The sequence below is a fragment of the Amphiprion ocellaris genome, chromosome 21, assembly GCF_022539595.1.
Source record: "Amphiprion ocellaris isolate individual 3 ecotype Okinawa chromosome 21, ASM2253959v1, whole genome shotgun sequence".
Classification (NCBI taxonomy): Eukaryota; Metazoa; Chordata; class Actinopteri; family Pomacentridae; genus Amphiprion; species Amphiprion ocellaris.
Window position 1 is genome coordinate 20,806,925 of NC_072786.1, and position 22,290 is coordinate 20,829,214.

The 22,290-nt window shown below is 38.1% G+C and overlaps 1 protein-coding gene across 1 annotated transcript; it reads left to right on the top strand.

The window, feature by feature from the left end:
- Positions 1-1,544: 1,544 nt before the first annotated feature.
- LOC111579283 (chloride anion exchanger) lies at positions 1,545-18,269 on the top strand. Its single transcript, XM_023286508.3, has 21 exons — positions 1,545-1,697; positions 2,270-2,446; positions 4,198-4,337; positions 5,550-5,660; positions 5,742-5,902; positions 7,699-7,863; positions 7,962-8,114; positions 8,398-8,480; positions 9,430-9,577; positions 9,683-9,796; positions 11,978-12,055; positions 12,162-12,257; positions 12,391-12,497; positions 13,162-13,231; positions 13,927-14,019; positions 14,238-14,333; positions 15,045-15,272; positions 15,355-15,409; positions 17,405-17,550; positions 17,641-17,700; positions 17,931-18,269. The coding sequence occupies exons 2-21, from the start codon at positions 2,316-2,318 to the stop codon at positions 17,955-17,957; spliced, it is 2,262 nt and encodes a 753-aa protein (XP_023142276.2). The 5' UTR covers positions 1,545-1,697; positions 2,270-2,315; the 3' UTR covers positions 17,958-18,269.
- Positions 18,270-22,290: the final 4,021 nt, after the last annotated feature.

The following is a 22,290-nucleotide window of genomic DNA, read 5'->3' on the forward strand; positions in this document are numbered from 1 at the left end:
TGGCTGGTTAATGATATGCTAACTGCTGGTTTTTGAACTAGTATTAGTTTTCTACTGTAGTTAGCCAACTGGCCAGAAATGATAGCGCAAATACAATGTGTCATGCATTCATCACAGTTGTGATTATTTTAGAAATAATCCTAATAACTATAATAGCAGATTATCTCCGTTGCTTCACTAACATGTACACCAATTCAGTATGTGGAGATAATCGAGGCTCGATGAGCCTGTCTTCAGTTAAATGTCACAAAAAATTTCTACAGTTTGCGTATACGACACACCCTTGAACCCATAAATTCATTGTTTCTTTTGTTGATACAAATAAATGCCTTCCAAGTGGAAAGTTCTCGGCCTTGGTGTAAGTGACAAGAGGTCACTGCGTCACCACTTATCAGATATTAATTACTGTGCTGCCACCTATCACCCAGCATAAATGACAGACCAAAGGGTGGCCAAAAACATGTGATCATAGCAATACAATCAGATCGCAACACTTTATCGTTATTAGTCTCATGTGTGAGACTGGAAGTTTACCTGGGTTTAAGATGACACATCATAGCTGTTGGGTTACAAAATGTGGATTAAAAGTCAAAAACCTGAGGTTAAGTTACACTTGAGCTTGTTTTATGGCTCTTATCCAGGTTGTTTTCTCCTGACTAGATCCTTGCTTGTGTTGTATCTACTCTCAGATGTATGTCACTTTGGATAAAAGCGTCTGCTAAATGAAATTGTAGAACTGTAAATTTCCTCAGAGGGATGTGTTCAGGTATCTACATTCACACAGACATGCAAACTCACACAGAAACACACATTTCCCATGAACCAGGCCTAAACTGGGCTTGATCCTCTACAAACAGTGAAGGCAGGACTAACCTCCACTTAATTCTGAACAGACACTTCGATAAGGTCATTCACACACTTTCCTGTAATGTTTGCATTCCAGCTAAATATAATGAAACCAGTGAGCAACACACACACACACACACACACACACACACACACACACACACACACACACACACACACACACACACACACACACACACACACACACACCTTGTACTCCTACAGTTTCTGCTCTTTCTTATCAGTTTGGCTGCTTCTAGCTAAAATTTAAGGAAGACTTTTTGCTGTTCATTCTCTCTTCTGTCCAGGAAAAACAATAAAGGCCAGTAAAGGTTTACGTTGACTTGTGATTTGTCACCTGTTATGTTGTAATAAACTTTTATGCTGGAGATGTGATTATCACAGAGGATAAAAAAAAGTTTAGGAAACACAGCCCTGGCACTGAACACTTTTCCCTCAAACAATCCTAGTTCCTGCAGCACACAAACTATTTTTATTCCTCCAGTGCAGCCAGCCTTTAGCGCTGTTCCCCCTCCTGAAAAGCTGCTCGATTTCCACTTCATAACAATGACCTGTCCTGTCCTGTCTGTCCTGTCCACATCCTCCCTCACTGAAAGTTGGGTGTTACCGATATCAGTTGGAACAATGGTCAAGGATAAGGCAGGCGTCCAGTGGTTGTGTGAAGCAGGGACTTCATCATAATTGCTGTTAATGATTACAGTCATGATAAGCAGCAGAGGTGGCATTTATTGATGGCAACTCTGTCTGAGGTCCCAGTTGATCTCCAAGTGCTGGAGCAAGAGGAGGAGAACGTGGAAGCTTTGGATTTGAAACAGATTAGACGCTGTCAGGTATGTGGGCTGCAGTACATTAAATGTAGACAGGGAAAAGCATTTTGATATTTTTGGGGCATTTTACCGGACGGACAGAGAATCTGGGGAGAGAGCAGGGGGATGAAGTGCAGTAGGGGTCTATCTGGTTGGAAAGGGAACCAGGGACTCCCTGCTCACAGCATTTACACCCATGTGACATGTGCCCTAGCCACTTGGCCATTAGAGAATTCCAAATTCTGTGTCTAAAATCATCATCATAAGAAGAAACTCCTGTGGTCCTTATATATTCGGGCTCCAGTTGAAGAGTGCTAATATTTTCTTAAGTGATCTAGATCTTGAAAAGCAAAACTGATTGTTGTTAAAGTCAGGGAGCTGAGACATTTCAGCGCCAAAATTCAGAACACTCCTCTCTGGTGTTAATCTGTTTCTAGAGTTCTAATAGAGCCTGACAAATCCTGACCTGTCTCATGGGCTCTGCCTGTATTTAGGGGTCTGGACCTTTGTTGTTTACTCTTAATGTTCTTTGATAAGTGATGTTCAAAAGCAAGACAGGAACCTCTTGCTAAGCTAATGTGATTAATAAATCTCAGAAGTACATAGAGAGGAAGCAGAGGACCTCCAGGCATCAGAGGCGACATGAAGCGAACGGCAGCGACGCAGTATGTGGTGACCAGACCGCTGTACTCAGAGGAAGCCTTTGCTGAAGAGCACGAGAAGGTCTACAGACAACGCAAAACCATCCTGGACCACATCAAGCAATACTTCACGTAAGGAGCTTGTGGTGCTTTTGAATGAATGTTAAAATAATTAATGGGAATTTGGGGATACTGAAACAGGGGAAGCTTCTTTAGTTTTAAGTGTAATGTGTACTCATTGCCATCTGCTAAAATTTGTTTTGCAAATCATCAATCAATCATATTCTAATCTACACTTGTTTAACTTTTGCCTCAGGTTTTACAGTTTAAACTGAGGTCAGAGTCAGACGGTTAAAGGCAGGTTTTGAAAAGATTGGTTGGGTCATTCCTTTATTTACAGTAACATAAAAATAATTCTTTAGTCAGTGCCAAAGACCCAGACTTTAATGTTCAAAACATTATATCTGTTTATAGAAGAACCAAAAATTCACCACCTTGTTTATATTGATGTTTTGGCACTAAAACCAACATTACACTGTTCACACAGACGATACAAACTTTATCTGACAACATTCTGAGGACTGAAATCTTAAAAATAAGCTGAGATATTATCAACACTGTCCAAAACACCTGTCTAAAGGACTTCATAGTCTGTAAAACCTTGTAGCAGTTGTTTGTATACAATATAAATGACCTAAATGAGATTTAGTAGTGGTCCACAAATTTTAAGAATAATATTAATTGGACTTTATTATTTTTAAAGTGGATAATTCATTTATTTTAGCCATATTCTTTATCTTATTTTCTTCTCTTTGCAGTCACCAATGTTGAACCTTAAAATTGTGTTTTTATGGAACCGGTAGTTGAAGTGTCTTTGGAAGTTGGTACTTAGCCACCTGCTATTCTAGGCGTTATTGTATTACAGTTACTTTATCCTTTAACTGATCTGCAGATACAAGGAGCAGTGGCAGAAGGAGTGTTTAGATCTTTAAAAGATAACTTTTTTAAAAAGTCAATTTTGAAACACTTTTGATTTAGTTTTAACATGAAATAAATCAGTAAGAGCACCATAACTATAAAACCAAAATGAACAACCTTGGGCTCTGTGAGAAAGCTGAGAAGATTTTTTTTAGTTGTATCTGAATTAAAACTGTAAATTGCAGTGTGATGACAGCCTTATAAAGAGTCAGCAACACTGATGTTGTTGAACATGTTCTGAAAATCCTAAATTTACTGCAGCTCAGGTGAAATTTCAATCATAGCACTACTAGTCAACCTCCTCACTGAATGTGCCCAGGATGGAAAGGGTTAAACACTGGAAAGCAGGTTTCAGCAACTGTACTTCATATTCCTAATCTCCATATTGACGTTGAGGCTTTTCCTCTGCACATTCCTAATGTTGATTGTGGCTTATATGAAGCTTCAGCTAAAGCTAAAGTGAGTCAGCATCATAGTCAAAGTTTGTGTCTATTCTGTAAAGTTTTCCTCTTTCTGCTTCTTGCTCCAGAGCAGCAGCATATGTGTGGCTTTGTGTAAACTCTTAACTTCTTACTTCTGCAAAGTAAACTACAAACTATAGATGTTAATTAAATTCAGTGGGCGAAAAAGTACACTAGTTTTTTTTAATGTATAATGCAACATCAAATAGAAATAGTCAAAGAAGTATTTAACTACTTGACTGTTTCTGCTTAGTTTTCTTTCCACCTCTGTCAAACACTTTCCTTCAGGAACATGTTAAAAATCAGTAACCAGCTCTATTACACTGTCAGAATGTTGAATCTAGATTTGATCAAATCTAGAAAATCAGAACATCAGATGTAGTCAGTGCTCCATCTTCTACTTCCTATTTAACGTGGACGTAATGCTTTATTATATCACTGTAGATGGGATGCCAAAAGAGCCAAGAACGCAGCCCTGTCCCTTCTGCCGATCATTGGCTGGGTGAAAATCTACCAGATCAAACAGTGGCTGCTCGGTGACATCGTGTCTGGCATCAGCACTGGACTGGTGGCTGTCCTGCAAGGTAAGTAAAAACAGTGAGTTTACAGCATGTGATTGTATGGTCTGATAGTGATTTCCCAGTTTTCTCTGCATGTTTCTGTCCAGACTAGTTGCCACACTACCCAAGAACAAGGACTAAACAGATGCATCTTTAATTATCCAGTATTGGGGGAAAAAAGTCTATAATTCACCATTTTACTCTTACGGGGGCTTTTCTCTCTACTGATAACCATGAGGGGTTCCTAGATTATTCAGAAGGGTTAATGTGTTTTATTAGAAAAATCTGTTTTTACTTCCAAGTCAGAAGCAGAAAATTTCAGAATTTCATGCGCACACACACATACACACACACACACACACGCACGCACGCACGCACGCACGCACGCACGCACGCACGCACGCACGCACGCACGCACGCACACACACGCACGCACGCACACACACACACACACAGAAAGAAATCTTTTGGCCCACATGTGTCACATCTCTGCAAAATGTCCATCCTTTGTTTATTAATTATGTCTGGTATATTCCCGTTTCACTGCATACATTTATTAATAATTCATTATTTAATGTGTTGTTTGTCTCTAATGAAAAACATTTAGCAGCAATCTTTTCAAAGAAATTTCCTTTTAAAAATCCCCAGATGGCAGATGGTAGGAATTCAAACCTTACAACGTTATAGCTTGGCTTCACTCGTTTCTCCTCCTGAATGGCTCTACTTTATCATTAGCTTGTGTCTAATCGAATAATAAATGATAACCTGTAATTAGCCCTGTGTCTGTTATCTGGCTGTTTAGAGTGATATGACTGTTAAGCAGCAGCAGGCTATGGTCCCTGAGGTGTTAGCTTTGTATATATGATCTTGATTTTTCCTGCAGAGGATTATTATTTTTGTAGTTCACAGTAGGGTCATTTTATCATTGTTTATCATTGCTTTAGCATTTACGGAGACAATGATAATGCTTAATACATCAGAAACTGATGTCAGAACATGTGTTTTTGTATATATTTTTCACGAGAACATTAAATATTAAATTTTATTTCTTTTTAAAAGCAAAATATTTCAAAGAAAGTATTGCTTTCGTTTTCATTTAGTAGCTGTGACTGATAGCAACCTTATGATCATAGCACACACTGGTTTGGACAGTATAAAATACTATAAAGTGAAGTTATGTGAAAGAAACGGGGCATCATACTGTAAATATGCATGATATGTGTGTTTGTGCTACAGGTCTGGCTTACTGTTTACTGGCCTCTCTTCCGGTCCGGTATGGACTCTTCTCTGCCTTCTTTCCTGTTATCATCTACTTTTTCCTTGGCACCTCCAGGCACATCTCAGTGGGTAAGGCCAGTTTATTAAAGCTGCTCTCAGAATGCTTCTGTTCAGTCAATAATCTGCCAATGCCCTGCTCTTTCTCTGCAGGTCCATTTCCAGTCTTGTGTCTGATGATTGGGTCGGTGGTCACCAGACTCGTCCCAGATGGAGGGTTGGCCATGAACATCACAGGACTTGAAGGGCTGACAATAGACGAGCAGAGAGTGGTGGTGGCCTCCTCTGTGACCTTTCTGGCCGGTATCATCCAGGTAACACCTCATCACACCTGAAATCATCTCTGTCAGTCCAATTCTATTTTGATCAAAGATTGAATAAAACTAAACATTTGTGAGCTCTAGCTATATAATCCACACACTGAGACGATTTTTAAGCCTCAGTTATACTCCATTGCTGACACACATAGACAGCTGCACCACAGATGCATAGTTATTGTTATTATACTACTTTAGAGTCCGCTGAAGGAGCTCACTTGCGTTCAGTGCAGTACATTGGCATATTCCTTGTATGCTCCCTGCTGCCAAGCATTCGCCTTACTGCCCTTGCAGCATTGCAGCAACGTGGACTGTTGCACTTTCCACATTCACAAGTTTGCAAGTCTACCACCTAGATTTCAGTCATCTAGAGCCCATGTGGACTCCTCTGTGTACGTCTATGTGCGGTCCAAAATGTGTGTCTATGCAGACGGTCTGCAAACTGAACTACGTCACAAGTCCTCCAAGCAGACTAGAAAACAGTATAACAAATACAACCATGTACCTGTGATGTTCACACCTGTCTGTGTGCACGCCTGCAAGGGAGTATAATTCTCAAATACACGCCCGCGAATATAAGAGGATCCACCAGGGTCCACGTGAAGGACATTTTGTTATCTCTACAAGTCTGCGAGACTTCACCACCATTTCTAAGGATGTCTGCGTGTCTTGTCCATATGGAGAATTCACACAAGAGTCCATACTGCACATGCATTCATGTGTTCAGACTCAGAATATGTGGATATGACCTCCTGCACATGTACAGAACAGAGTGTGCTGAACAAACTCCAGCAAACTAGAAAAGCAGCATAATAGCAACAACTACATACCTGTGGTGACCTCAACTGTCCATGTGTGTGTCCTCGAGGGAACCTTGTACTTTCTGCTGATTAGAAAGTAATATAATAACAAATATGGGAGTGGACTCTCCCAGGATGACTCTGTCTCCATCTATAAGAAACAAATGGTCACTGAAGGGTTTCATTTTGTCTGCGCTCTCCACCAACCTCATGACACCATGAGGGAATATCTTTGGAAGAATGGTGTTCATCCCTCCAGTAGAGTTTCAGAGACTTGTAGAGTCAGTGCCAAGGTGTATTGAAGTCGTCCTTACTAAGAGCCTTGTTGTTCTTCATTAAGCTCTGTTCTCCATGTTGCTCTTTTTATTTGTCACCTTTATATCAATTGGCTTATATGGGGGCCTTCAAAATTCCCCACTGGAAAAAAGATCTATCTTCATGGCATGTGTATTGATTTCTCCTAATAATCCTACAGTGCAGTGCATTGCATTGCATGTTGCATAGTAGGTGTCAAATTGAATGACGTAGGTGTAATTTTTGGCCACAGCTGCCAACCTCTGAGGTTCCTACTGATGGGCAACAAGCCCTTCAGTAGGAACATAAGCAACATCCCATTTTCAATCTTTGACAGCACTTCAGACGATCAGTTATTATTTGCAAGTATCTTAAGGTTGCTTGAAAACAAGAGAAAGTTACTGTGATTTGAAAGAAAGTTGCATGTTGAAACAACAACATTATGAGAACCTTAGTAAAAAAAAAACATCTATTTTAGTTAAAAATTGTGAATTTATGGATACAAGACACGCTAAATTTGTTTTGCATTGTGATGTGTAGTGTAAAAATGTCGGCACAATAGGCAGATTTTGACATGTGGTGTTGGTTTAAAGTGTTTTCTTTTCTAGCATTTTTTTTATGTTATTGTCTCTGTTATTTATTTTAAAAAATGTACAAGTCTGTCAGATTTAATCATCATGACCTCTCCGTCTCTTCCAGCTGGCCATGGGTGTTCTACAGGTGGGCTTTGTTGTCATGTACCTGTCTGACACTCTGGTGTCTGGGTTCACCACAGCAGCTGCCATCCACATCCTGGTGTCCCAGCTCAAGTTTGTGTTGGGGTTGCAAGTCCCAGGAATCAGTGGACCGCTGTCCATCATATATGTAAATATAGAACAATGCTATATAGTTCAATGCTTTTGTCTGCTTATCTATCACAGTCACTGAGGAAGGATCCGTTATCTGTTGGACTTCTGTTTCAGACCCTGGAGATCATCTTTAACAAGATCACTTCCACCAATGTCTGTGATGTGGTAATCGCCCTGGTGATCATGGTGGTGGTGTTCATCGTCAAGGAGCTTAATGACAGATATAAATCCAAGCTGCCTGTGCCAATCCCGATAGAGGTTATCATGGTGAGCAGCATGGCACCACACGATCCATTTCAAAGTTTCTATGTGGCATTAAAACCATGTTACCTTTATAAACAGTGACATCAATAACAGCAAATTAAATTTTATGACTGTACTCAACAGACGTCATTGCTGGCACTGATAACAAATCTCATCAGTTCACATAAACAGCTCACAGTCTGTAAACCAGCAGTAAATAAATCTCTCTCCTTTTGAACCGCATGCGATGAGTCAGATGTAACAAGTTTTAGCTGTCTTTTGCTCATATGTGTCATTTCTTCTCCAGACTGTGATTGCATGTGGAGTTTCATATGCATTCGACTTCAGGGCAAGATATGGCATTAACACTGTCGGCGATATTCCAGAAGGGTAAGAAGGAAAAGTTAATGAATCCACAAAAAACAAACAAACAAACAAACAAAAAACTGTTTGGTTTTGGTTTTTGTTATTGTTTTTTGTTTTTGTTTTTGCTGCGAAAGAGTCAGTACATCCCTATTTAACTGGGTATCTCTGATGTCACCCATCATTCCAATCTAAGTCAGCTGGAATAGACTCCAGCCCCCCATGACCCTAATGAGAATTAAGAGGTGTACAGATGATGGATGGATGGATGGATGGATGGATGGATGGATGGATGGATGGATGGATGGATGGTCCTTCTAATTAAAACAGAAGATAACACCCTTATAATCTGTTTTTACATTACTGACAATGGACCAAATCACTACTTGTATGTAAAAGGTGTCATTTATAGTGATGAACCCACAGGGAATAATCACCCCACTCTGCAGTTCCACTCACATTTACAGAGCCTTTTTGGCATCCAAGATAGGCAGTTTTTTTTTAATGGAAAAAGGTCCAAAAAACGTACTCCAGCACCATAACACACAGATAAATTTAGTAATCCGCTGCAAAGGACCACGTTGTGAATAAATGCATTAGTTTTTCCTTTGAGCATTGGAGAGAGAGACACAGAGATAAAAGAAGAACGAAGGTTAGACTTAATTTCTTAGGTGGACACAAACATGACTTCAAACAAAAGCTAATATTGCTGTGCGAGTTCTTGATGTGTACATTTATTCGATGATAATATGTAGTGTGTAGTGTATTTACAGCTTGTTTGCACTGCCACTGAGGAGTCAAAACAATCATATAATGCAGCTTTAATCACCGAACTGAAAGATGCAGTTACTTTTACAGCAGGTGCCACTGTGAAGTCCACTAGGTAGAGATGATTGGCATCTTATTGTTGACAGTAAATGTCAGGTCCTACCACATTTGAGGCACACACCAGTCTGACAGGGTTTTACCATTTTAGGTACGAAACTCCGATGGCCCCAAACCTGCACATCATCCAGCTGACAGCAGGGGATGCGGTTCCTATGGCCATAGTGGGTTTTGCTGTGGCTTTCTCCGTGGCAAAAGTCTACTCTGTAAAACATGATTACACCATAGATGGAAATCAGGTAAGTCTCAACATTTTAACCTTTACGACTTCACAGTAAAAGCTGCAGGTTTAATCAGGACTTGAGTGTGTTTTATATATTAAGGAGTGTGTTATCTGGCTGTAGGAGCTGATAGCCTTTGGAGTCAGCAACATCTTTGGAGCTTCCTTTAGGTCTTTTGCGGCGAGTACAGCTCTTTCCAGGAGTGCAGTGCAGGAGAGCACAGGGGGTAAAACTCAGGTAAACTAATGCATCTGATGTTTAATAATTCTCTTACTGTGCAACACTTTACAATGTGAGCAAGCAGTCATCGAGAAACATAAGAGGAACGGTTCTTTGATGCCCACATGATTCATCTACTTAATGAATAGCTTTTAAATACCTAGATTTCAAGGACTACAGGTAGATAGCGATAAGTTACAAAAGATCTGATGGAGTCATATATTGAGGAAACTTTAGCTAATGATTAGCTCAATATTATCTGTGCTAACAATCACATTCTTCCTTTGTAATGTCCATTCATTACTAATTACTTCATCATTCATCTTCTCTGTTTACACTCTCGGGGTTGATATTGACTGTAAATTTCTCAGTAAAAACTCTGTGATTACTAATTAGTGTTAGGATGCTTTACTTTGCTTCAACGGGCTCAAAAGGTTAACAACCTAATCATGAAGCAGTGAGGAGTACATGTTCAGTAAATAGCGTTTACAACTAATGATGAAAGTTTTCATTATTTTATTGTCATGTGCCCCTATGAACGCTGACATCATATCTTTCAGTCATACAGGCTATAAAAGTGATGCACATGTGCAGAAGAATCTAAAACAAACACACACTTATCTTACTTGGGCAGATAATCAGCTTATCTGCCAAAGTTGAAGTCTGACAGTGCAAAAGTTCCCCTTTGTGTTTCCGTTTGTTCCTGTGCCGAGCTGCAGCGACAGCCCAGTAACCAGAAGAAGTCATTGTACAAAAAAGGCAAAAGTTCTGGATTATATCCACTACTTATTAAAAAAGTCCTCATTCATCCTGCCGTGACCCTTTATGCAACCAAAGTTGTTTAGCTCCTCTCTTTCGAAGTGCCCCTACCCATAAAATCTTGCTCTCTTCTGACTGGCCATCTTCTGGAAGCCTGCTGAGGAGCAGCACTCGGTGCTTGTGAGCTGTACTGCTTGTACTTGGTGGTCAGAAGCTGAAGACTATATAGAGAAATACAAAGAAAAAAACATTAGAAACAGAGTTTACCTCCACATATATGACATACGTTAACTCAATGTTTGAAACTATGGCCACGCTCATAAATACATAAATAAATAAATGCTATGTCTGTATGAAAGAAATCAAAAATAGGTCCCTATTAATAACAGTTATAGTTTTAGGAAATGGAATGTAAAAAAAAAAATCTATTTCTTACTGTGAGTTAGATGAGAAGATTGGTGCTCACATGTGTACAGGGCAAATTTATAATGTAATGGCTCCAACATGTTAGCTTAGCTTAACATAAAGACTGAAATCAGAAGGGAACAGCTAACCGTAACCTATAAAACTACAATATAATTAATTTTAAATTAATTATGTATAATTTTACACTTTATTTTTGTAGGGTTTAAACCAATGTGATTAAATATTATTTACTGCACTTTACAGGCACCAGCAGGTGTTTGTTGTTACATTTGAATGGAAGCACTACATTTTAGAGTGTAATACAGTTTTTACTACACTTCATTTCTCAGGTAGGCAGGATAACATTTTACATACAAGATGTACTGTCAGCTTAAAATGTTTTTCATTTTTATAGCTTACACTCTCATCATATAAGGTCATAAAGCTCACCTCAATCAATGACAACACTGAAATGTAATTTATGCATTAACACATCAGTATTTACAGTTTAATGCTATAATGTATGACAACATACAATACAGAATACTTACCTGCACTACAGATATTTTTGCACTGTCACTTTTAAGTTCATTTTGCTGACACATTTTTTATTCACGTAAGGTATTAAAACCTGTACTTTTTCTTGTATTACCAATATCACTTCAGTATAAGATCTGAACCTTCCAAATAAAAAAGTCTAACCTAATCTTTACATAGCAAGAAGAACAGTTATTAATATGATTATTAGTTTTTTAAAAATATTGTACCATATATTTCAAATGTGTTCTTGGAATCGGAGTACTCACAATATACGATGAGGGACTATTTAAAATCCTCAACAGCACTGACCTGCAGTGCTCAGATGAAGAAAGTATTGCATTCTTCTCCTAATATTAATCATATGAACAGAATTGAGAAATTAAAATCTGCTTTAATGAGACTAAACTTTGTGCAAAGCTACAGGAACTGCAACATGATGTTTTTGATGTCACTTCTGCAGATTTTGCAGTTCTTTATGTCTTCTGTTCCTTTCAGGTGGCTGGTTTACTTTCAGCTATCATAGTGATGATCGTCACTTTGTCTGTTGGATTCCTACTGGATCCACTACCAACGGTAAGAAACCCTCTGAACTTGAACTTGAACTTTATTACCAAATCTCTGACACATTATATGATTTAGATTTTTGGAATCTGACCTGTGGCCCCTTGTTTTTTCACAGTCTGTGCTGGGAGCTGTGGTCATTGTCAACTTGAAGGGCATGCTGATGCAGTTCAGAGAGGTGCCTTACCTGTGGAGGAGGGACAAACCCGACTGTGTAAGACCTCTCACCCTCTGAGCAGTAAACAAGTGTTTCGAAATACATCAACCTCTGCACTTTAGGATTTATTATTGTGTTATCTGACACTTAAAGAAAGCATATTTCCCTATCTGTTTCTCACCATGTCCAGGTGGTGTGGCTGGGTACCTGTATTTTATCCATCTTTTTGGGGCTGGATCTTGGATTAGCAGCAGGCCTTGGTGTGGAGCTGATCAGTGTCGTTCTGAGGACTCAGTTGTCAGTATCTAGCCTGTAACTCTATCTAACTGTTGCACAAAATTTTATAACTATTTTTGTGTCCTAACTTAAAATATCTTTTGGAATTTGTCGTAAGTTGGCCCAGGCAGCATGACTCTATGGCTGGCATTGTTGATCGGCTTGTTTACCACTCGAATCTATTGACATATCTCCAAATGCATTGAATGGATATTTATGAAATTTTTATGAATGTCAGAGATCAGAGATATACCCAGTGACTACAGTGATGATTTCCTGTGGTGTCACAATGAGTTAGACAGCTTTTGTTTTTTGGTGATATGTTTTTGTGGGATGAACCACCATGACATGCAAACAATAATCTTACCTCCAGGATTCATTTAAGAACAAAGAATCATCAGGGGGTTTTTTTCTGTTTATGAACAAATTCCTGCAAAACTAATGACACTTCTATCAGCATATTCTGTACTTTGTGTTTAGAGCGACTTAGCAAATGCTATCATACTAACACTCTAAACTAAGATGATTCACATGGTAAATATTATACTTTCCATTCATCAGTATGATAGCATTTAATACAATCCCACAGAATTGCTATCATGACTGTACAATTTTTTTTTGGTCTTTTTACTGTTCTGAACCAGATTTGAAAACGTTGAAATTTTGACGTCTGTTTTCGTTCCAGCCCTCGCTGCAGTGTACTGGTCAACATCAAGGGAACAGACATCTACAAAGACAGAAAGGACTACACCAATGTAAGTTGGCTTGGTCTGTGTTCTTTCAGGCGAGTTCAGTGAAAAAAAAAATGGTCTGTTACATACATACTGCAGTCCACAGCCAGTTAGCCAAGTTTAGAATAAATGCTGGTATACAGGCTCTGTCTAAAGGTGTTTCTGTTACTGTTTCTTTAAAGCATTTATTGTATAGCATTGTAGTATTTATTCAGTGACTACCAGGGTTTTTCCATTTGCCTGTGTCTAAAGGTGGCCTTTCAGCCTTTCTGTTTCCACTGTGATGTAGGATCCAACAGTTTTGACTGCAATGTAAACTCCAAGTGTGCCAGAACAACAACAAATAGTAGTTATTGGATGTAACTTCTAGTTCTATAAGCACACTGGAAATAGAACAGTGGAGGTTTGTCATGTTAGCCTACAACTTCAATTTAATGTTCTCCATGGTAATATTAGAGAGGAGAGGACTGTTACTCTCCAAGGACACTGAGGGGACAAAAAAGTTATGTTTGTTGTCCTCTCTGATTAACAAATCAGCATCAAGCCCCTCACAGCAGTTTTGTAGAGCTTCTCAGAAATGCCAATCCAGGAATAAGTGCTCCATTTTAGGTACAGAGGAGGTCTCCGTTCTATGTTTGCATCTTAGTTTGAAAAGACTAATCTAAATGCTACCATTGTTTTACAGTCATTTTTTATGTATTGTGGTCGTGATTCTCTAGATATATGATCCAGAAGGAGTGATGATCTTCAGGATCCCATCACCTATCTTTTTTGCCAACATTGAGTTCTTCAGGACCAAGCTGGTGGAAGCTGTAAGTCTCACCTGGCTGTAAAGTGTAATAGTAAAAGAATAAAATGATAACCCTCAATTTTGCTAATTTAATTTATCTGATTTAGTGGGGAAAAACATAAAGGTTACTGTAAAAGGAAAAATAAACTCTAATAAACTTCCTTCTAAAATTCATGTCACGTTTATGTATGACCTGATTCTTTATCTTATCGTGATTTATGTCACACCTGTGCTTTCCAGCTTGGGTTTAACCCACTGAGAGTGTTGAGGAAGAGGAATAAAGCAGTGAGGAGGATTCGGAAACTTCTGAAGAAAGGGGAATTGCAGTGGACATCCGTAAGTAATGACTTTGACCATCAGATAATAACAGCATATACTTTATACTCTCGATTGTACAAGAGATTAAAGTCACAGTTTCTCTGTTGCTTCCTGTTTTGATCAGTAAACTCTATTCAGGTCAGCAGTCTAGAAATCAATCAAACAAACACTGATATCACTAAAGCACACTCACTGATAACTAAACAACTAAAGACTTACTTTGTTACTGAAGTTCAGTCTTAAAATGCCTGCAGAACAATCTGAGTGTGATGGCATTCCTCAACAGATGGTACGAGACTCGCCTACACTTGTCAAACATAAGTAATTGTGTGAATACATATTTGATCAGGTCTGTGATCTGTGGAGCAGTTCAGATTAAATTTGGTTTACGTTTCGACAACTAATCATGTAAGATTTACAACACTGACAATGGTTGTATTTTTGAAATATAAAAGCTTTATCCAGCACCCTATAAAAGTGAATAATAAACACTATGCTAGCTGATGTATCATTGCTATTTTCACTTTCAAAGTATTACTGCTCCTACCTGTAGTTGATAGAGAATATTAGGAAAGTCTCAGCACTCTTGCTCCCTCTTCACTGTGAATCTTGTTGCTCCCACATTTGGCCAAAGGAGATTTTAGACAAACAATGCAGACACACTATCTACTGGAATAAGCTGCAGCCATCTATGAAGTGCAGTGAGTGACCAGTATTTTGCCATTACAGACAGGTTTCCTGAATACCTCATTTAAACCAATCAAAGAATCAGAGGATGAGAGCAACATGGAGGAGTTGGACCTGCCGACTGACTTCAAGGACCTTCCTGCCAGGATCGACTGGAATGCAGAGCTTCCTGTCAACCTGAGTGTTCCCCCAGTGGAGATCCACAGCTTGATCCTGGACTTTGCTGCCGTCTCCTTCCTGGACATCTCCGCTCTGACAGGACTCAAAACAGTGCGTTACTAACTCATAGCAACAATAACCACAGTTATTTCAATGTGGCCTCTTTTAATAAACCATCTCTGAATCTTTGCAGTTGCTGAGAGAACTGATCCGGGTTGAAGTCGACGTCTATATTGTGGCTTGTGATTGTAAGTATGACAGTGCAGGGTTACAGTATTAGTAGAGTGTTACAACCCAATCGCTAGGGTCAGCTGGGTATACAAAAATAACCAGATGCCATTGGTTAGGTCAAGCAATTTATTGCTGTGTGACAGAATTAGCACAAAAGTGGTCAAACAAAGGAAAAAAGGGCTGGTGGATGAACCAAATAAAACCAAACAAAGGCTAACAGAGTTCTTAAACTAGCTAAACAAAAAAAAAACAAACAAACTGAAACTCCTGAGCCAAACCTAAACACAGTAGCAACACCTGACACAAACAATAGACACTAATACAAGTGGGCATAATTAACTAAATAAAACCGGCACCTCAAAACACACATTTCCAAAAAGACATAATCACTCAAATCACCATCTCTCTCTGGCTACACACACGACATGAGTAACTTCTCACTGAATCAGCAGCCACTAACAGAAGCTACTCTACTGTTCAAAAGTTTGGGGTCACCCAGACAATTCCATATTTTCCATGAAAACTCATACTTTTATTCATGTGCTAACATGACTACACAAGGGTTTTCTAATCATCAATTAGCCTTTCAACACCATTAACTAACACAATATAGCATTAGAACACAGGAGTGATGGTTGCTGGAAATGTTCCTCTGTACCTCTATGGAGATATTCCATTAAAAACCAGCTGTTTCCAACTGGAATAGTCATTTACCACATTAATAATGTCTAGACTGGATTTATCATTCATTTAATGTTATCTTCATTTAAGAAAACTGATTTTCTTTCAAAAACAAGGACATTTCTAAGCGACCCCAAACTTTTGAATGGTAGTGTATTTTCCAGGTCTCACTGGCTACAGAATCCACACAACACACACAACACACAACTACTCAAGCGGCACCAGGGTGATCTGGTCACATTAAATCCCAGCCACCCAGACTGAGAGTTTGGTTGCAGATTTATATACTAGTGGTGATGGTTGGGGTCTTGTGGGAGGAGGAGTTGTGGTGGTGGATCAATCCGACGGGTCAGGAGGTGTGGAGAACCAGGGCTGAGAGCAAGTCTGGAGGTCCTGGACAATCACTCCTGATGAGTGCCAGGTGGAACCTGGAGCTCAGTCTTCAGCCAGGTGGAACCAGTATGGTCTCCACCAGCCATCCCAACACACAGAGGCTCTATAAAGTCCATTACCAACCACACGACTAGCAGAGGACATAACATAGAGTAATTCAGATTTTCAGACCACCATTACTTGTCAAATCTTCATTTATTATTAGGGAGTTTGTTCCATAAAAAAACTCGTCATTGAATATAATTGAAGTTGAACTAATTTCATGTTTCTGGTGTTCGTTCCTTGATCGTGTCACTTCTGTCAAAAACAATAAAAACTTGTTGTTTTAGGGCAGAGTTAGATGTGTTTTCTTCACATTTGATCATTTTAGGTATCCAAACTGATGTAGGGGAAAAGAGTAGTACGGTGGCCCTTAAAGACAAAGCACATCTAATCATGAATACACAAATATAAACACAAACATCTCAAGACCACTTGCTCCAAATCTATAGATACATCATATTAAATCTGAAAATTTGAGCTTCAGAGCATTGAGCTTGTGTTATGGATATTATTTTGTATTTGCATTACTTGATTTGGAGTGATTGAATGTATGTGCTCTGTGTTTAGGGAGTCACTTTAGAATACAGAGTGATTAAAGGTCCAGTGTGTAGGATTTAGGAGGATCTGTTGGCAAAGATGGAATATAATAGATAATTATGCTTCAATTAGTATATAATCACTTGTTATCATTACATGAGAAATAGATCTTAACATCTGCAGATGGAGCAGATAATTCATTAAAATGAGAATAACATTAAACTTGCCAAATTGAAGAAACTTGAATCATCAGTGTGGGATATTTATTTGTATTGAAACATGACTGAAACAGTTATCAGATAATCAGCTGTATGAGTGTGTGCTCTACACTGACTGACTTTGTTCCTCCGCACCTGTAGCTTACATCCTGGAGAAACTTCATGACTGTTCCTTCTTTGATGATGAAGTTCAACCATCGATGTTCTTCCTGACACTCCATGATGCTATGCTGCACATCCTGGAGAAACATCCAGAATCTACTGAAAAGAAATCGGATCACGACATGGTAAGGAGTGGATGAGCAGACATATACCACAAGGATGCAAATTAGTGCTGTAAATATGCACAGAATACTAAATTCTTCCTGTTTTTACAGATAATAACAACAGTGACAGTCCACAACCCCAGGGTCAGTTTGAGGAGCAGAGATAAAAATGTAGGTATCCGTTTTTGTCAGTTACTAGCCATTCTTTATATGTTTTTTGGAAAATAACTAATTTGTTTAATTTACTACCTTAAATATTCCCCTGAGCTACTCTATAATTGAAGCTACAGATCATTTAAAGTGTTCCACTTTTTATTTTACCCTACATAAGTACAATTTTGACTGCTCCATATGCTTCAATGTTGAAATAAATTGAAACATGAGCTCCTTTTTACTTTCAGGCTCCAGAACCAGAAACCAAGTTCTAACTTCAGAATGAGAAGATGATTACCTCTGGGAGAAAACTCAGAAAATACCAAAGACTGAAATGAGAAAATATTTTACAGATAATGCTGTTTAATAACTTATATAATGAATAATGAGACATTGTTATTAATTTAGGTTTACATGTAACATAATAATAATAATAATCATGAATACTGAAATGTAAGAAAGACTTCATGCTATTGTTTTTATACTGTACATAGTGAATTTGTAAACAATTTTGGTGCAATATATTTTACATGTTGTATAGTTATATTTTCATGATAATGGAACTAAATAAACCTTTTTCCACAGTGTTTCCAAAGTATTGTTCTCTGTTTAGGACAAAAACAGTGAGAAAAAGAATGAACGAATGTGCATTGGCTGAGACATTGAAATAATAATTACTTTATCACTATAAAGAATAGTGATGAATGATTAAATGGCTTTTGAAAAATCTAGCGCTGAAAAATCAGTTTGACAGGATTTCCTTCTAAGGTTTATTATGAGTGAAAGCCTGCAGTCCGTTTTATTGAGAGGATCATCGCTACAGTGCAGATTAAATCCACATTTTTAGCACAACCTCGGCCTCTCAGCACACGGCTGACTCTCACGCACTGCAATGGTACATACACAATAACGAGGTGCCTGCGAGCGATTTTTCCCTCAGTAAGTAACTGTCATTTAACAAGTTAACTATTTACCTTATTCTCAAATGAAAAACAAATATAAAATCCTACACTTCCTCATTGTAGCTTGTTGGGAATATTTTGTAACTAAAGATCTCATAAAACAGCCACATGAAACCTTTCAGCGTTGACCCTGGAGATGCTACGCTGGAGACTAGATGAAAGTGTGTCTAATGTTTTATCACATTATACTGTGGAAATGTTCTCTTATATGGCCCTTTTTATGATTTTGATAGTATATTCACGTACTTAACTTTGGAATTTCCCTCACTAAAGTAAGTTGTATATTGTATCACATAGCAGATCATTTGTTTCATCACTATCCTGCAGGATGTTCTACAGAAGTTCAACCAATGAAGAGGTCAGAGTTAATACATTGTTAGCTGATAGATTTCAGATGGAGGTTTGGCTCTTTGTTAGTCAAACCATCTTTCTAATAATATAATATAATAAGACTTACAAATGGTTATGACTGTTTTGAAAAGCATAAACTGATTTACTAACTACTAACAAGGACATTACTTATAACTTATGATTAGTGGTACCAGATATTTACATGTTTCTGTGCTCTTTTTGCACGAACCTTGGAGAAGATCTTTGTCCAGATCACCTCCACCAACACGTGTGGCCTGATGATGTCCATAGTGATCATGGTGATCGTGGTGGTCGTGTTCATTGTGAAGGAGCTGAAGGACCGATACAAACCCTTAAAGATACTCATACTACTGTATGAGTTAACTTGTTAACTACAACATTTCCGCAAGCAAGCCATCGTTTTAATAGTGTCCTACCTTAATTTACTTTGCAAAGTTAACACCATCATTTTATGGAAACACAGATGTGAAAAGGAAAAGAGCATGTGACTTTAAATAGAGCAAGTTTCAAAATAGCTGGATTACCATGCAGCAGCAAATTAACCTTGGTTGAAAAAAAAAATTGTCTGACCCCTTTGCAAGCTGATTTTAAACCATTATGGAAGGAAACCAACACCTGCCAATGGTTCGTGTGCCTGTGTTTCTCAAATGTGTTTGGTTCTTTACTTCTCCTCATAAAATACTGTGAAAACACCAAAACAAGCAATGAATTGATCCTACTGACAACAGGTATTCTACATCTATCTTAAGGCTGGTAGATATTATTCCTCTGTGCCATAGAGCTCCTTTGTTGTCAGTACTGTTGCACTGGGCGACTTGTTCCTTCATTATCATGAAGATACCATCCTGCAGCCTGGAATACCAAAAATATGTCAATCCACAATTAAAAATATTCCCTGACAAACACAGTTTCCTCTTGTTTGAGTAACATTTAATTTAAAAAAATCTCCTTAATTTAATTTAATTTAATTTAATTTAATTTAATTTAATTTAATTTAATGCATTAGTAAATTACTTAAAAATTAACAATACATCTGTGGATTGCTTTTTGAAAGGTATGTCTTCTATGGGCTTGGGGCCATGTTTTACAGACTGGGTAGGGAAGTCAGAAAAGTATGGAAAGATGGACCAACACGTTGTTGGATTATGCTCATTTTGTCATTTCTTAATATAGAATTTCGTTACTTTTAAACTGACAACCGAATGAGGAAAATATGGTCTTTTACCTTGCTGACATGTTTCAACTGCATCTGCAGTCTTCCTCAGAGTGTCATCTGACATGTGACTGCAGATGCAGTCGAAACATGTCAACAAGGTAAAACCACACTTTCCTTATTCAGTTGTTGGTTTAAAAGTAACAAAATTCTATAACACATTGCTGGTTTAGGACAAGATATGTTGAGAATAAGTGTAAAATATCACAACCTTTTAAGATTCTTCAATGTCTTATTATTCACACAGACTGTCATCGTTTGTTGGGTGTCCTATGGCTTCAACTTTGAGAAGAGATGATGATGAAGTTGTTGGCAAAATGGTTCATGGGTACATTTAAAGTTCCACACAGCAGTATTTTACTTGATCTTCCATCCATCCATCGTCTATACACCACTTAATCCTCATTAGGGTCATGGGGGGCTGGAGTCTATCCCAGCTGACTTAGGGTGAAGGTAGGAGACACCTGGACAGGTCACCAGTTTATCACAGGACAATAAAGACAAACAATCACACTCACATTCACACAACAATTTAGAATCACCAGTTAACCTCAGCATGTTTTTGAACTGTGGGAGGAAGCCGGAGAACCCAGAGAAAACCCATGCATGCATAGGGAGAATATGCAGACTCCATGCAGAAAGATCCCAGGCCCAGGTGTGAACCAGAGATCTTCCAGCTGTGACAACAGTGTTAACCCCTTACTTGATCTTCCATCAATTCATTCAGATTATTTAAATTCACAAATAAACACTTTCAAGCACGAGTCTCCCATCATTTACTAGGTTGTTTCCTGTAAATGTCTTTGTTTTCCAAAAGATTTACTGTAAAATTGTCTTATAGTCTCGTTTACGGCACTTCACTGGCATCCTAAAATGAAACATTAACTTTTTTACAAACACAGATTGCAGTGCTAATCTCAGCTTTAGTAGTGATGACTGTAACAGTGAAAGTCATCTCTTGTTATTCCATTACGTCAGAGAATGTTGTTAGTGTTGTTTTACATTCCATATCCTTAAAATTGATTTGACTGCAGTCTGTCTTGGATGTCTTGGTGATCGTCACCTGAAGGGTATGCTGATGCAGTTTAGAGAGATCTCGTTGAGAAAGGACAAATCAGAATGTGTAGGTTTGAAGTAACTTTCTGTTGATCACTAGGGGTTGAACGATGTGTTTTTTTCCTGTGCTGATACCAATAGTATTATTAGCAATGAAGGTGACTGACAACCTGTGTTTGGAACTGATATACATTTGCAGTAAAAATGAAAATCTTGGTGTCAAAATTTAGAGAACACAAATTTCAAGATAAAACTTTGTTGAAATGCCTTTAATTATGTTTCCCGTATGTTTAATTAAAAGAGAACTTTTAAAATTGTTCCTTCAATGTGGATGGCTATTATACATGAAGGCTATTAGACCATTCAGATAGATGGCATAATAGTTCAATTCCACAGAGTAGCTACAGACAGAGAGAGGTCACTGCATCAGGGTCTAAGTTGTGCATTTTTAATTTAATTAAACTGGCTTTTAAAAAATATATATTAATATAAAGTCTATTGAAGTCCACCATTTCTTCTAATTTTGTTAGGGATGATTCAGTGTTTGGTGCCATAGACCTTGTTACATTCTGCTGTCATTTCCCTTTTCAAACTGCTTGTTATAACAGCAATAAATCTTAAATACACCCAGAATAGTGTCAATCTCCATATTAACTGTTTTTTGAATGTTTGAAAAAAGAAGCTAAATTCATAAACCAAGACAAACCTACCAATGAAATTCACATTTTTAGTCACAGGAGCCTAACCCTTAAAGATTGAGAATGACAGACAAAGCCAATGAAGCCCGACATCTTTAAGATTGCATTCATTTGCTTATTCGCAGATCTTAATACTTGCTTTTAAACAAGTGACTTTTTTGTGTTGTTTAACCTACACTTGACAGGAATGCTTTATACAGAAAATAATTTTTGAATGTTGTTTTCAGTGAGGTAGTAACTGCTTTACCCACCAGCTCAGATTCTTCTTCCTCTAGTTGTCATTTCAACCAAAGAAGAGATAGAAATC